Source organism: Neolamprologus brichardi, chromosome 2, assembly GCF_056152115.1.
Source record: "Neolamprologus brichardi isolate AB-2024 chromosome 2, ASM5615211v1, whole genome shotgun sequence".
In the NCBI taxonomy this organism is placed as follows: Eukaryota; Metazoa; Chordata; class Actinopteri; order Cichliformes; family Cichlidae; genus Neolamprologus; species Neolamprologus brichardi.
Window position 1 is genome coordinate 8,251,805 of NC_142105.1, and position 15,917 is coordinate 8,267,721.

General features: G+C 42.6%; 1 protein-coding gene across 1 annotated transcript; it reads right to left on the bottom strand.

Moving 5' to 3' along the window:
* Positions 1-6: 6 nt before the first annotated feature.
* Positions 7-14,875, bottom strand: elp1 (elongator acetyltransferase complex subunit 1). Its single transcript, XM_006798913.3, has 36 exons — positions 14,786-14,875; positions 13,546-13,732; positions 13,159-13,311; positions 12,936-13,017; positions 12,665-12,745; positions 12,476-12,561; positions 12,204-12,394; positions 11,996-12,119; positions 11,806-11,899; positions 11,408-11,638; positions 11,155-11,325; positions 10,755-10,833; positions 10,511-10,666; positions 10,308-10,414; positions 10,026-10,129; positions 9,872-9,925; positions 9,678-9,783; positions 8,256-8,380; positions 7,882-7,955; positions 7,240-7,318; positions 6,899-6,978; positions 5,957-6,094; positions 5,703-5,788; positions 5,465-5,613; positions 4,932-5,055; positions 4,727-4,824; positions 2,973-3,174; positions 2,799-2,860; positions 2,606-2,668; positions 2,449-2,509; positions 2,241-2,354; positions 2,060-2,159; positions 1,832-1,959; positions 1,386-1,537; positions 261-339; positions 7-135 (listed from the first exon to the last, which is right to left on the bottom strand). The coding sequence occupies exons 2-36, from the start codon at positions 13,693-13,695 to the stop codon at positions 68-70; spliced, it is 3,951 nt and encodes a 1,316-aa protein (XP_006798976.1). The 5' UTR covers positions 13,696-13,732; positions 14,786-14,875; the 3' UTR covers positions 7-67.
* Positions 14,876-15,917: the final 1,042 nt, after the last annotated feature.

Here is a 15,917-nt window from a genome sequence, read left to right on the forward strand (position 1 = left end):
CTGAGTCTTTCTTTATTACATGATTAGTATTTGACATTACAGTTAAAAATTAAAATTAAAAACTAATTCACTTCAGAACACTGAGCTTCCACTTGACACCGTTTCTCATCTTTGGAGCGGTCGGGACCTCAGCGTCTACGGAGGGGAAAAGATGGGAAACAAGAGAAAATTTTAAATGGTGGCATTTAATATTTATCTGACTAAAAAGGTCAAACTAAGGAGAAGAGAAGCGACTGGCTAAAGAAACAAATTGTGCTGACCTTGCTGTGAAGCTGCTGGTCTCTGCTGCTGTTGGAAAGAAGCCATGATGCTGTTTGCAGTGGAGTTTGGCCCAGTGAGCTGCAGAGCAGGAAAAGTTTAAGATTTATTTTTGGCCTTTGTCATTTTTATGACAGGTCAATGGAGCGGGCAGGAAAGGAGGGAATGATGTTAAGGAAAAGGCCCACAGCGGAATCGAACCCTGCATCTGCAGTTGTCTGCTCAACCCACTGAGCTGTACCTACACCCTGAGCGATACACTGCAAATTAATAAACACCAATGATGCTCCATACATCTCTCCAGCGTGTCCTGGGTCTATCCTATGACCTCATCCCGGTAGGACATGTCCACAATACCTTGCCTAGGTGACATCACAGTCAGATGCGGAACCAACTCATCTGGCTCCTTCGATGTGGAGGAGTAACGACTCGACTCTGTGTCCCTCCCAAATGATTTAAACCCTCACTCTAAAGGAGAGGCCAGCTCATAGCAATAAGCCTGGCCTCTGTCAGTGCGCCCCAGGGTGGCTGTGGCTACAATGTAGCTTGCCATCACCAGTGTGTGAATGTGTGTGTGAATGGGTGGATGACTGGTTGTGTAAAGCGCTTTGGGGTCCTTAGGGACTAGAAAAGCGCTATACAAATACAGGCCATTTACCATAAGTCAGATATGTCATACTTACAACCTCCTGAAGAAACTACCACAGATTCCTCCAAGAAACATGTTTGAATTCTTTCTCAGTGACTGCAAAACACATGTCGACTGGTTGGTCAACTCCTACACACCCCAAATATCCTCAGGAGGATAAAGAGCTGGTCCAGCGTTCCACAATCAGGAAGAAAACCTGAATCTGATGTTTGACTAATGGAGAGACCTCTCCAGTACCCTGCCATACATCTTCCCAGGAAGGCTGAATAGTGCAAACCCCCCTAATAGTGTACCCTTATCCCAGGCAGGGTGAACAGCTCCCTTTATTTGTTCTCTTTCATAAAAGGTCCTTTTAGTGTATTTAGGATTCATGTAAGTTCATGTAAATTCATGTAAGATAGATCTTTAGATCCATACCAATGCACAAAGCCAAATGTGCAGAAAGACTGTTAAAGACAATGATAGGAACTATATTTACCGGGGCTTGGCTGGTCTGCAGGCCTTCAGGCCACACCTCAGGAACTGCTGCCTCCATCATCTGCAGAGCTTCATCGTAGGTCAGCTGCAGCTTTTCTGCCTGTTTGTCGAACTGGAACAGCACCAACACCTTCAGCAGGTTGTGGACTTCCTCTGTCAGGGGGAATTAACAAATAAGGTTTCACCTAGATGGATGTAACATCACTGAAGGGCACAGTGACTTATACAAGTCTTGAATTCTGTATTAAAACAATACGTGTGCATGTGAGCAGTAAAGCTTTTCTACTTATTATGTTTAAATTGCACACCAAGTCAGACCAGGAATTAATCTTTTGATGTCGAGTTCAAACAAGAGGAATGATTATAAAGAAAAACCTTGTGAAGGGGAGCAGCACTAAATGTGGGCCAACACAACTGTTTGCTGATGTTTTTGTTTCATAGTCGTACCTCTCATTTTGTCCACAGTAGTGATGATCTCAGCCAGGGCAAACATCAGTGCTCTGTCCTCCATTGGGCTTCCTTCCTTCAAGCTGAGCTTCTTTCTCTCTGCTTTCCGTCGGTTCTTCGATGATCTCCTGCGAGCACATCGACAAACATTCTATCAGTAACAAAGCTAAAGTATTTTCCAGCTGGGCTACGCTTGACAAACTCTCAAGGTGGAAGCGGCTGGCTTACGAGGAGATGCGGGAGTTACTGTGAGAGTATTTAGAATTGGTCATCACACTGCTGGCTTCAGAGTAAAGCTCAGCGTCAGCGCAGTCTGGACCGTCCTCGTCTGGTGAGGCGGACAAAAGGTTGGGTCACAACACGTTCCCGTCAGATAACACAAAAACCGCTAATTCAGTCCGATTCTCACCGAGCATGTCCAGTCTGGCTTTCTCTTTCTGCTCTCGAACCACAGCCAGGCGGGTCTTGTGTCGGGTGAAAGTCCCAACCTGAGCCTCCAGGAAGGAGGTTTGGGTGTTTACAGCTGATGGAAAACATCAACATGATAAGACTATATCCTCTTTGTATGGCTGCCCTCTTGCATGGTTCAATAAAATAAGAGACTGAACTTCTCTTACCTTCTAATATGGCGGGTTTCAGGTTGGTTTCAGTGATGTCCTGTCTGTTGTGCATGTAAATCTGAGGCAGGCAGAGGAAATATTTGTGTTCTATTGTGTAAACAGAAAGGTGAAGGCAAAGTGAAAAGGCCCAAGAGATGGTGGTTTATTTACTGACCAATCGGAGCGCCTCCTCCCAGGATGCCCCAGTGATTAGAGCCAAGATGGCTTCCTCACAGTCCTGTGGGAACAAAGGAAAATCAGGCATTCAGACCTCGGCTAGCAACTGCAGGCAGGAAGAGCTGCACTGCTGGATGATCTTTAGCTGTATCAGAATTTCTCAGGTTGGTCATGGCTGCAGAAGAGCTTACTTTAGCATACTGGTCCAACAGCAGAGCAGCTTCTGAGTAGCGCCTCTGTTCATTCAGCTTCTCTACAAAGGAACAAAGCAGAAAAATTCACTGGAAATATAATCCAGCAGCGATGTGGCTTCTTGACTTTCCACTTAATCTCTTGGTCACATGACCACCTGTTCTTATGATTACCTGCCAGGTCTCTGGCCAGCAGAGCTAACTGGTCGGGTGGTAGCGGTATCTGCTGCGCCACACAGATGGCGTTCCTCCAGCTGGAGCTGGTGGCAAAAGCTTGCAGGGCCCGTGCTGGCTCTCCACATCGCCAAAGGAGCAGGCCGGCCTGCTCCGCCTGCTGCTGCTCCACCAGGTGCTCGGCGTAGGCACAGCTCAGTGTCTTGAAGTCAAAGAGCAAAGTGTCAAAATTAACTGACATATAAACACAAGACCGGGTGAACAGGTGAGCGCTTTCTACGGGTGAGTGGACCTGCGTGGAAAGGTGGCTGCTGCTAGCACTGCTAACGTTAGCCAAACTTGGCAAGCTAACCTGAATTTATGTGTGTGACCTTATTCACAGCGTAAAGTGCCACAGTGAGATTTGAAATGAGGTTTGATTATCGAAGAATGCAAAATAAATTATCTATTTATATTTGTGTTAATTTCATCCATTAGACTTTGCTCAGTGCCTTTTTATTCTTAAAGATGTTTTTAAGACATTTGTAGTCCGATTTTTCTTCTTTAAATTACCTCTAATAATAAAATAAAAACTTTTTAAAATTGTTCTCCTTTTCTTTACATTAAAAAAAAAAACCTTTTACATTTAATGTCTTAAGATCTGTCCAGCTTTCATCCAAAAGGCTTCGGTGTCTTTAACTCAAACTGAACCTCACGTAACCCAAGACGTGGCTCACTGCAGTCACAGAGGCCACGGTGTGAACACTCTGTTGGATTTTCCCCATCATGCCATCACGAGCCATTAACGTCACATGGGTCAAGATGTGAGTGTGGGCCAAATCGCCTGGTAAAGCATCTCAAGTCTGTGTTATACTTCAACACCGTCAGCTGGTGTTGAAGACCACCACCTCTGATGATGGTCAATCACAGTGGATCTACATGGCCTCTTTTACTTAAACCACGTGTCATGTCTACTCAGTCCAAAATGTAAACATCTGCACTTAAAGGAAAGAGGAGAGTACAGCTGAGTCCTGGGCCTCATGTTGTGCCGTGGCTGTACTCTCTCACCTATGTAAAGGGTCCAAACGCTCCTCCCTGCACTGCACAGCATACAAGGGGACAACCCTGCAAGGGGTTAAATACCTGAGACTCTCCATCAGTGTTTACAGCTGTATGAGGTGAAACGTTTCAAGTGTTTCACTCCATCCAGATCTGTGGATGACTGAGAACACAACACTGACAAATTTCTCATTTAACAAATTATCTTTTATAAAACTTGAGTCTGGGGAAAAAACAGCACAATCTCAACAAAATGCCTCAGTTTTCCCACATCCATCCAGTCATTACAAAGAAATTCCACTAGTAAATCAAAGAGCCCCATCAGCACGGCTCTTTTGGGTTTAACCATCTGACTTTGATGTAGCATGGCAGACAATGTGGGATGTCTTTGTCAGACAAAAGGCTGTAAAACTGACAAAGAATCAGACCTCTGGCCTGGAAATAATAAACAGCTCAGAAAGCCTCTTTCATCGTGATTTAGCCTTGATGATTTTACCACACAGCTTCCTGTGCAAAGTTTATGCCATTTTATTTTCCATTTTTTTCTGCAAAACCATCCTATGGGCCAGATTAAACCCTTCTGTGGGTGTATATTTGCCATTTCTGGTGTTAGTGATTTGAAAAACTATGATCAGTGTCATGAATGCATGTGTCATGTTGCAGTATTTGGGTTCGGCTTGACACGGACCTGAAACAGTCCTGAGCTGTGTTCGTACCTTGTAGTGAGCGCTGTCTGCTGAGTACAGTCTCAGAGCTTCACTGTAGAGCTTCTGTTCCTTCACGAGCTGCAGAGCTTCAGGAAAATGTTCCTCTCCTATACAAAAACACTCATCATGTAACTTAAAAAGATTCTGGCAGAGTTTCCAAAAACAGCAACTCTCAGTAAGATAAGACCAAGCTGACAGGCACAAGCGGACTGACCACACTTGCTGAGATGGTGCAGGGCCTTTCTGTAGCGCTTCAGGTGTTTGTCGATGGTGTAGCGCTGGTAGTTTGGCTCCAGGCTCTTCAGCATGTTCAAGAAAGGCAGGTACTCTTTGGGGTCCTGCAGGGATTAAGGAGATAGCAACATGAATCAGCTGTATCCTTACTCTATAAACAATGTGAAAGATTAACCTTTCTGTTGTGGCATATGGCTGCCCAAAATATGAAGATCTCAAAACTTTGGACATGGAAAAGTCTTTAATTCACAACAAATTTACTGATACTCTTTCCCCTGATTACACCACAGGCTCTCAAGAGCATTAAAGTCTCCTGTTTAATGTTTGAAAAATAAAAAATATCAAATGGTTTATCATTATTAGAAATAATGTAAAACGTATTTTAAATAACACATCCTGATGATCCACTAACTTATTTACTGATCTCACTATCAACGATTCTGTATAAAGCATATAGTATATCATGGCACTGAGGTAAAGTCTGGTGGTTCCTCTTCCCCTGCAGTCTCCTACCTTCTGGGATTTCTCCGCCACCATGAGTACGAGGTCAAAGTCGTATGTTCCCAGCGAGTAGTCATAAAGGTCGTTGACATTGACGAGGAAGAGGAGGTACTTTAACGCCTCCTCAGCACTCACAGCACCAGGAGCTTTAGGAGGGTTCTCTAAATAGGAATGCACACACAGAGCACTGAGTGAAGGATCAGAGCAAGTACAGACAGAAAGGTCATCGATGGGTCTAAGGTGTGCTCACCTCGAAGCTCGTGGACCTTCTGCAGAGCAATTTCCAGCTCAGGAACAGTCTTCTTCACATGAGCAGTAAGGATGGACAGACAGAACCTGAAAGGAGAATTGTTTTATGTCCCACTGCTCCCATCAAATGATCCAATTACTGAACATCTCTGATCCTTCCTAGTTTTTCTTTCAGCTATTTTAAGATCGCAAATAGTAAGGTTTGTTACATGAATATGTTTACTATCATTTAAGAAAAAAAAAGATTTCACTGACTTGTTTGGATCCATTGATTCCATTACACTCCGTAAAGCATCACACACCACGTCCACTTTCTTCTGCTTTGAGGCAGGCTGAGGCTGGACCGGGCTGCTTTCAGAACGGGGGTACATACTACCGGTCGTATCCTCCTCTCTGAGTAAAAAATGGAAGAGAAAACTTTTTTTTTTTAAATAAAAATAAAAAACAAACCTCAACCTTCAGGGATTAAAGATCGAAACAAATGCACAAATAATAAGAAACTGCAGTTCCAATAATGTCCACTTGAGGCTCCAGCAGTGAGTCAGTCCCCGTAGACTCCCATGTTTGAGGGGCCGATGGCGCGATATGGCAGCCGCGCCTCTGTCAGTCTGCCCCAGGGCAGCTGTGGCTACAACTGTAGCTGCCTTCACCAGTGTGTGAATGTGAGAGTGAATGAATAGTGGTATTGTAAAGCGCTTTGAGGGGTCCCGAAAAAAAATGCAATCCATTATTGTTATTATTATGTTAAAATCTCTTTACAGCAGAAATAAACATGTTTACAGCCTGATACAAAACTGTTTTGATCCAGGCATCCATCTTTTCACGTATAGCCAATTTACAGTCACCAGTTAAACCAATATGCAAGTCTATGGGCTGTGGGAGGGAACTGGAGTACCCTGAGAAAACCCACAAACAAAGGATCTAACAAATAATATGACTCAATGGGAACGAACATCCAATATTTTCAGCTTTATTAAATTCTAGTATTTTAATTAATCAGTTAGTACTAAGTAGCAGGCATCTGTTTCTGTGCACTGCACCAATACTAAACATTCTTTTCCAATATGATAACTTGTGGCTGAAATGTTGATGCCAAGTCTTTAAAATGCAGTAAAAACAGCAGGTGATGTCACACCATACAGTCATTTTTCTTTTAAGGTGAGAATGTATTCCTTTGACCTTTTTGAAAAGTCTTACTTGAGTTCAGTGAGGAAGAGGTTGATGTGGTTGATGGAGCTCAGCTGTTTGATGAAGGTCTCTATGTTCTCCAGGAAAGCCTTTGAAGAAAAATAACATTGTTTTTACTCATTCACAGCCTTGTTATAGCTTAGAAACATCCACCCATCCATCCGTCTTTCAGTGTCTAAGCACAGAAACCTCCTGCAGCTTCTCTGGCTTTGCAATATATTCACATCACTTTTGGTGACTAATAGTAGATATTACTATAAACGTTAGCTTCATTTTAAATAAACTGCCTGCCCTAAACATTAAAGGAAAATAAAAAGTTATAAAACTACACATAAAGACGCAGAACAAACCTTTGGGTTGTGATCATAAATGAAGTTCAGGTTGATCCTCAGCTTCCTCATGCATTCAAAGGCGTCTCTGAATTTCAAACTGGTTATAAAAAAAAACAAACAAGTTTAATGTTTTCAGTCTTAACACATTATTTATAAGATTAAATTAATTAATTAATTAATTTAAAGTTTTATAAATAAAAAAAAAAAAGGTAATGGAACAGATCATCACAGCCTGGGAGCAGAAGGTTGTTGCTGAGATTTCAGCTACAGTATTTAGAGGTGTGATGTCTGGTTCTCAAACTTTTTGGAAGCGTAGAAAGGGAGACATTTTTAAAAGCTCTTCCACAGAAATGTCAGGTGCACATATGTTTACAGTCATTTGTACTCAGATCCCACATGAACTGTGTACTAAAACTTTCTAAATTCTTCCAACTGTTTCATAGCAACAAACAGAAATAACTTTGAATTTTAGCCATAAACAGAATATATTTTAAAGATAAACTCCATGAATAAAAAGGACCAAAAATTTTAAAAAGAAGGCCATCCTCTACACAAACACGTCTAATTTTTACGATTTAGTGTAAAATGTTTAGTCTTGGCTCTGGATATCAGAACCTTAATGTTCTCTAAAAGAACATAACAAGACGATCTCAAACGCACCTATCCAGCCACTTCCTGAGCTGAGCCAGCACCAGCGCTCTGTGATGTATGGTCTCCAAATTCCCACGAGGCATCTGGATGGACACAAGTTAAATCAAAATCCCGGTCCCCACACGTTTGAAGGCATTTTTGAGAGTCAAAATATGGTTTTAGTGTCAGGGTTACAATTAGATTATAGTTAGGTTTAGGGTAAGGGTTAGGCATTCATTTTTGTGGTTAGGGTTAGGGTAAGGGTCTAGGGAAACCATTATGTCAATGAAGGTCCTCACTAAGGTAGCTGAACGGGCTTGTGTGTGTGTGTGTGTGTGTGTGTGTGTGTGTGTGTGTGTGTGTGTGTGTGTGTGTGTGTGTGTGTGTGTGTGTGTGTGTGTGACCTGCAGAATCACTCTTGTGTCTTGTGGCACCACAGTGACGATCCTGGATCCTCTCTCCACTCGCCTAAGCGTCTCATCATTCTGATCATTCTGACCGCCATCGGAGGCTAGAGCTGCCTGCAACCCTGTGGGGTCAAAGTTCACTCAGCTCACCATCACTATTACACACAAAAAAAGAAGACCTTGCTCAGTAAATGAAAAACATTTATGTCCAAGCTACAGTGAGCTGGAAATGACCAAGGTACTCACTTGTTCTTTATGGAAGAGCCCAGAAACCCATTTGAGTGTATCGGTGATTCATTCTTACAGTCAATAGCCAGAGCTCACGGCTGTAGGTGAACATTTATGTGTGATCCATGTAGAAACATGGATCATAGATCAAACAGATGGAGTAAATTTCTAGCTCAGCTCCCGCTTCACTACAACAGACCATCTGTACTACAGACTGATCGCCCACTCTGCTTTTCCCTCAGTTAAGAAAATAAGACCTCAAAGATACTTAAACTCCTCCACCTGTGGCAACAAATCATCCTTGACCCACAGTGGGCTCTTTTCCAACTAAAAACCATGGCGATTACGATGCACAGTTAGCAGGGACTTATGCTTCAGTGGGAAATCTACGCTTTAACCTGACGTGCACCTCTCGAGAAATATTACTACACTCTGGGTCAGCGCAGCCACACAACTACAGTGATGAGCCTGTTCAGTGCAATTCATCCTGATCCTGCACATTTCCCGCTACTTTTTCACTGCAGTTTTTGAATTTTTCAATAAGAGATTAACGATCATCACAACAGAATAAGAAAAGAAAATTATAGCATCAATATAAAGACTCACAAATGTCAGCAGATTCCTGCTAAAAAGATCAGAATTGATGTGAGGGAATGTACAAAGAAGGGGAAAAACCTGAGGGACAAATATGTCTGCCTTAAAAAAAAACTGCACAAAGCAAATGGAGTGGACCCAGGAAGAGAAAAAAAACAAACAAACAGCATTTTATTTGTTTTTAATTGGCGGGTACTGTATATAAAACACTAGAAAAAGACCACACGATAATTAGGCCTTAGCCTCCCTGGGACAAGGTTGCGACTGGAGCCTAAAGGGCAAGTGTCTGGAGTCTAATACCCAAAAGGTTTCTGAGTGCATAGAAGTGTTTAAGTAAACAATCTTCAGTCCCCTCACTTCCAACCGTCCCCCAGCCTCAGTAAACATTTACAAGCACTATTTTAAGGTTCATTTAGTAAATATGGTCCTTGCTACATAAACCATAGTATGATCACACAGCCAGTGTGCAATGTTAAAACACCAAGATGATGACACTGAAAACACTCAGAGGCTTCTATCCACCAGGTCATGAACCATCATGATTGTTACTTTCACACCTGGTCTCTAAGGCCTATTAAGAGGAGGAAAAACTCCCACCTTTGACTGTGAGCGTGCTCAGCTGGAGGCATCGGCAGGTGTGTGAGTGCGTGGTGACGAGGAGGAAGTCGTTGCAAATCGCAAAGGAAGAAACACTAGAAGCGAGCTGAAAGTAAGCAGAGACAAATGCACATATTTCTAATAAGCTCTGCTGCTTCTTCACTGCCAATGAAACAAGAAAGAAAAATGCAGACCTCTGAGTCTCCAGCATATAGGTGAGATCTCTCCGTCAAGCCAAGCAGATATTCCTGAGGATGAAAAGCAAAAGCATACATGAGCATCAGGCCTGCAGACTAGAACTTAGAGATAATTACTCATGTAATTAATTATATGCTGGTGAGTTTCTACCTCTCCACCGATGCTGCAGAGGGCCATCTGGACACAGGGAACAGGAAAGTTGATGCTGCAGCCGCTGGAGTCTTGCCAGTCCTCCACTGATGGCTCTTGACAATCTACACAGAAATATACAGAAATAAAACATTTATTCCTGTAAACTAATACAGCTTCCTTACATGTACAACAAGCCTCAAAGGAAAGTATCAACATGTCAGAAAAATGAAAAAAGGAAAATTAACCCCCCACCCCATGGATCAGTTGCTAAAACGCATGAATAAAGGTACGTTTGCTGACCCCAGATCAGTTTCCTGATCCGTCCATCCTCCAGCTGCAGGGCCACAGTTCCTGTCTGAGAGGAATGAACCACACTGACCACAACACCGTCCACTTCCACCTCAGACCTAAGGCAGAAAATCACTATTAGAAAGATTTGGTAATGACATCTGTGACACTCTACAAGCTTTACGGGGCAGCAGGAGGTTTCTTAGTTTGCAGACCTGACAGTGAGGGTATCACCAGCATCCTGACTGGGGCGGAGCATCAGCAGGGTGGAGGAGGTTGGCAGCAGACCAGGACTGACACCCAAAAACAGCTCATCCTGCAGCCACAGCAGCTGCCGCAGAGCCAGAGGAACATCCTGAAGAACTGCCGGTCTGCAGGAGGGAGAAAAATCTGGGGAAACTGTAGAAACAACCTAATCAGGTGAAGAAAATGAGAATGTGTGTCTGAAGGCTGTGTTACCTGAAGGATTTCTGCAGGATGAGAGGATGAGACACAGCCCTGAACCCATCTGCCGATTTGTTTGATTTTTCTCCTGAATCTGGAATCATGCAGGAAGATAAAGTCATGTTTATGAGACAAAAAAATTTAAGACACAGTCACACAGGTCTTCTTCTAGCCACAAAACTTTAAGTATTATGATTTTTTCTTTTAAGTAGTTTGTATTTTCACTTAAATTTAGAAGTTTCATTTGTATTTCAGAAGTAAACGCTCTCTGGTTTTAACATCAGGTAAACATCGCTTTTATGCATTTGATGAATAGATTTTAAAAGGTGTTACATTCTAAAACTATATGAATCCTTAAACTTCAACTTTTTTTCTGAAGGAAAATTAATAGATTAATTTGTTTTTATTAAGCCACCTTGGGTGTAGATTGAAATCTGTCCATCGGCGGTGAATGCTGCCAGCTGATTGGTTCCCTCAGGCTGGCACAGAAAGGTCACCTGGTTAACCGGTGATTTTAACTGGAGCTCGAAGGAACACATGGGAGGAGGAACCACACACTGCCGGAAGGTCGTCACCAAGATTTTTTCTGAGGGGATTTTGGTAAATCTTAACACCATACTGGAATAAATCTACAACTGAGCGCCCTCTCGTCTTTCATTGACCCTTACCTCCGTCGATCACAGCCACGCTGGCGTTGTCAGTGGCGTCCAGTCCGGTGCTCCGTTCTGTCGTCCAGCCCCAGTCGTATGTGATACTGGTCCAGCTCCGGGTCACCACATGGAGCCGTAGGGGGCGCTCCGGGTCCCAGCAGACACAGACTGGCACCTTCTGAGGGTCTGGTCCAAACTCCAGGCTCTGCTTCAGATACCAGTGGTAGTTTGCCACCGTCCACAGCTGGACTGCAGAGCAAAGACACTTTTTTTGTTTCCTGATTTTCTGACTGACTACAACATGCAACACTCTCCACATTAACAGTATTTTTCCTGTTCCTGCTTCATAACAAAAATGAGTTTGCAGCTGGTGGCATCTGTGGCAGACAGTTCACTAAATCTGATGGTGAACTTACTGTAAGCATTGACCTGTCCATCCTCTCCAGCACTCATGTCCTCCAACCAAACGACTAAAACCGTGGAGTCACTGTTCCACAGGAGCTCCTTCACCTAAAAACACAAACACAGTGCAATGATCTGATTAAACTTTCCACTGGAACATAAACTGCAGTGTTCGTGCAGAAAGAGTGATTTCGATGAGCATGCCTTGGCTTGGTCTTTACTGAGCGGCAAAGCGAAGTCTCCATGCAGCAGCCCATTCTTCTCCATGAACACCACGCTGTGCTTGTTGGGATGGCGCTGAGTGCTTGCTATCAGGCTGCCTGAAGGTCTGAAGCAGACAACAATAAGTGTGCTTCAGATTTATAAAAGTTCTCCAGAGAGAGAAAGGGGGAAAACTAATGAACTAACTTACTTCCAGCAGAGCGCCTGCTCCAGGCCGTTGATGGGCTCACTGGTGGCTTGCAGGACACCCTCCCTGTTCCAGACTCTGACCTTCCTGGCTCCAGTTTGGGGACAGATGGAACTGACGGCAAAAAGCTGCCCGTCCCCTCGCCACGTCACCCGCGGCCTGTGGTCGTCCCATGATACAGCAGGTTGCACCTCCTGCAGGCACATGATCAAATCATCAACTTGACTTTATGGTTTCTTTTTATAAACTCAAATATTTGAGTAATTAAAAGGGACCTGGATCTTCCTCTGTGCTGCCTGTTTGCCCTCTGAGCCATGAAACTGAGTCTCCTTCTTCCCCCAGCCCACGGTGATGAACTTTCCTGCAAAACAAACTTATGTGGGTGAGCACATCACCGTCTGGTGAACCTGAGTAGCTCCTGATACTCAGCAGGGAGACCACAAATTTATTTAGAGTCACCGTACCTTCACCAAAATCGTCCTGGTGGATTCCAACCTCTGTGATCGGCTCAAAGTCTTTAGTCATCATGATGATCGTTTCCTGGCCTGTGAACACAAAACACTAGTGACTCAACCACAACACCTATAACTGTATACTAATCTCCAAATATTGAACATTTTAGTTTATCTTACAAGAAATTCTGAACTTTTCTTCATCTGTGATGGTTTCTAATCTAAGAAATAATGCTCACTATGGAAATCATCAGAATTTCTGACGATTATATAACATACTGACCAGTAGTGAGAATCACAAGCTCTTCATCAGGACTCCAGCTCATCGAGGTGAGGCCCCTATCAACACTGCCGACGCACTCCAGCTGTGGATCAGAGCACACTTACTGAGGACCCCGACTGTCCTAACTTCTTTCCCCCTGATCATAACCAGAGCTTGAACCTAACTTCAGATTTTTTGGGGGACACAAGTTTTAAAAATCTGTCTGACTTTGAGCATTACTAACCTGGCAGGTGTTGAGGTTAAAGAGGACGACATCACCACCTGCTGTGGCCAAACATGCAGACTCCAGTTCAGCCAGGTCCTGAAGTCCGACCACGACCCCGCTGCCGTCCTCTGGAAGGAAACCGTCTGCTGTCAAAGAGGCTTCACTGACAACCTGCCGAAGAAAAACGGAGAAGAGCTGAAAGCCCTGTTCAAGTCCCAAACAGTACAGGTATGAAGAAACTCCAGGTGCACCTTGAGGCAAACATATGTTACACTTAAATATTCAAATTTGGACACTTTAAACACGTCCGTCTCCTCACTGAATCACGCTAAACTACACCCTGTTGAGTATTAACAGCACTTCATAGTATTTCCAGTGTGTTAGTGTTACATCATCGCTTCTCACCTGGCCTGTACGGGGGTCGTACTCTGTGATGCAGTACTGAGAGGCGATAAGAAGCGAGCCGGTGTCCGCCCGCACAGAGAAACACTGCGGCGAGCCTGGACCCTGCAGCTCCGAGCTCCGAAGGCTCTTCAGAAGTTTCAGATTCCTCATTTCACCTCAGGACCTGCCTCCAAGGGCCAAAGGAGACCTGACACAGTATATTTCGTACAAATTAGGCAAAAAATAAATGTTTGGTTGAAAGAGTTTTTACCTAAATTACCACAGATTAAAACCACAAGATCTGTGTTTCAGTTTCAAAACTCAACACTTAATAATATTGGAGGGAAATATAGAATAACTATGCTGAATGTGGAGAAAATGACGTTTGCATTTGTTTTGTTTTACTGGAAAAGTTTCATATCCATTCAACCTCATCTTTTAAACCAGCGTTATTATTTTGAAAGTCTAAAATGTACAACAAGGAAAGAAATGGATGTTATCAGCTGAACTTTTTTCATCTATAGAAGTCAGATACTTAGTTTGTTTTTCCTTTAGTTATATTCTCCATACACATTTTTTAGTTTGCTCTCAAATGAAATGGTACACTTATAAAAACTAACAACAGAATCAGAAAATATCACATATGAAAAAATTATGCAGAAACAATTCTACATTTAACAGAAAATAAAAAGTTATTTTTAGTTTTGCCTTATGATGGGAAACAAATCTTAAAAGCGCCCAAACAAATTATAAAATAAAATAATAAAAATAATGTACCTCATCAATACTGGGTTATTTACGAACGACTGCAACTGTATTTATCAAGGCTATTTTAACTGTTTACATTTCTCCAGATTCATAAACATTAAATATATAAATACACATTCTTGTTTTACATGAGTTTAATTACTATTCAAAGGCGTGAAAATAACTTCGAGCCTCCTTACAGGAATATTTACGTATGTAAGGAATCGTATTAAGCTGTCAGCAAGGTTTCTGAGTCAGGACTGAACGTTTTTTACGCATAAACAGTAAAATAAATAAATAAAACTGATGACGGCAAAAGTTTTTTGAAGACATTTAACATTTTAAACAGCTGGTTTGTTGTCCAGTACTTGCTGCTCAGTGTGAGAGGGATGAAGACGCTGAGGCTACAGGGTGTCCGAAAATGGAACAAGACGTGCTAGCGTGCTTTAAGCTAAAGAAACTTTAATACGCGACGAGGCCAAAATAAAAACGATAACAAAAATAATAAACCCACCGTGAAAAAACAAGCCGAGGTAAGGAAAATCTCTCCAGTCTCCAACATCAACAACATGCATGTGGCGGTGTCAGACTCACAACCTTTAACCTCTGACGAGGAAACATGAATTGGTGGCTATGTCGCCCCCTAGCGGCGCGGAGGGAATCTAAACGGCTACTGATTAAAATGATATTGATCTTTTAACACATATTTATTACAATCGTGTGTGTTTTTCTGTGTTTTATGGGAAAAATATTTTGCACTCAAATGGAAATTTCAGGGTTTTATCTAGAAATTTCAACTTCCTAATATTCACTTGTGATTAAAAAATAAATAAATAATTAAAAACTCAGAATTTTGCGTTTTTACAATTAAAATCTGAGATAATAAATCAAAATTTTGTCTTGTGTATGCCATAAATACTGTTTTGTTTTTATTTGAATTACATTTTATAACTTCTAGTAAGTATAAATAGACACTAGAAGTCTAGTGTATCTTCCTCTTGCTGTTGTAGCTCCTGTTAAACATTCAGCTGTTGTTTGGTCTGGTAATAACCAACCTTCTTCCACAGATAAGAATCTGTTTGTGACCCACATGTTTCAAGGGATCATGCCCACAAAAAGTGAGATATTCTACTTCTCAGGTGTAGATAATTTAAATTTAAACCCATGCAACATCCAGAAGCTGTCACCTCTACAAGACCAACAGTGCTGCAGATGGGCATAATACTAGAGGCATTACAGAAGCGGATAAGTCCACTACTAGACGAGTAGGTTAAAAATCTGGTGGAAGTCAGGTTTATAAACTGCATCGACTGTGGTGCGTCTGACTGTAGTTTGCTTGGACCATGCCCAAGCAAACTGAAAGAGATCACCCACACTCACAATGACAGGTACCCCACCTGAAGGACAGGAGGGACCATGACACCAAGTTGTTATTGAGAGTGTAACTATAAATGAAAGCTGCAAACCTGCACCTTTGCCCCTACTACCCTGACAGGATCTCTGCAGGTTTCTAAAACAGCTCCACAATCTATCAGTGGTTAATACTGCCAAAACATCAAGTCCAAGCATCACCCTCTGGGGCAGAGAAATGAAGTCACCACTAAAGAGGCTGGCTCCAAAAGCGAATCACTTCCCACAGACTCCCA

Excerpts from the sequence above, each read along its gene's own strand:
- elp1 (XM_006798913.3), bottom strand. The coding sequence starts at position 13,695 with ATGAGGAATCTGAAACTTCTGAAGAGCCTTCGGAGCTCGGAGCTGCAG. Across the intron at positions 11,900-11,995 it reads TCAGTAAAGACCAAGCCAAG|GTGAAGGAGCTCCTGTGGAA; the intron begins GCATGCTCATCG and ends TTGTGTTTTTAG. Across the intron at positions 9,926-10,025 it reads TCTGCAGCATCGGTGGAGAG|GAATATCTGCTTGGCTTGAC; the intron begins GTAGAAACTCAC and ends TTTCATCCTCAG.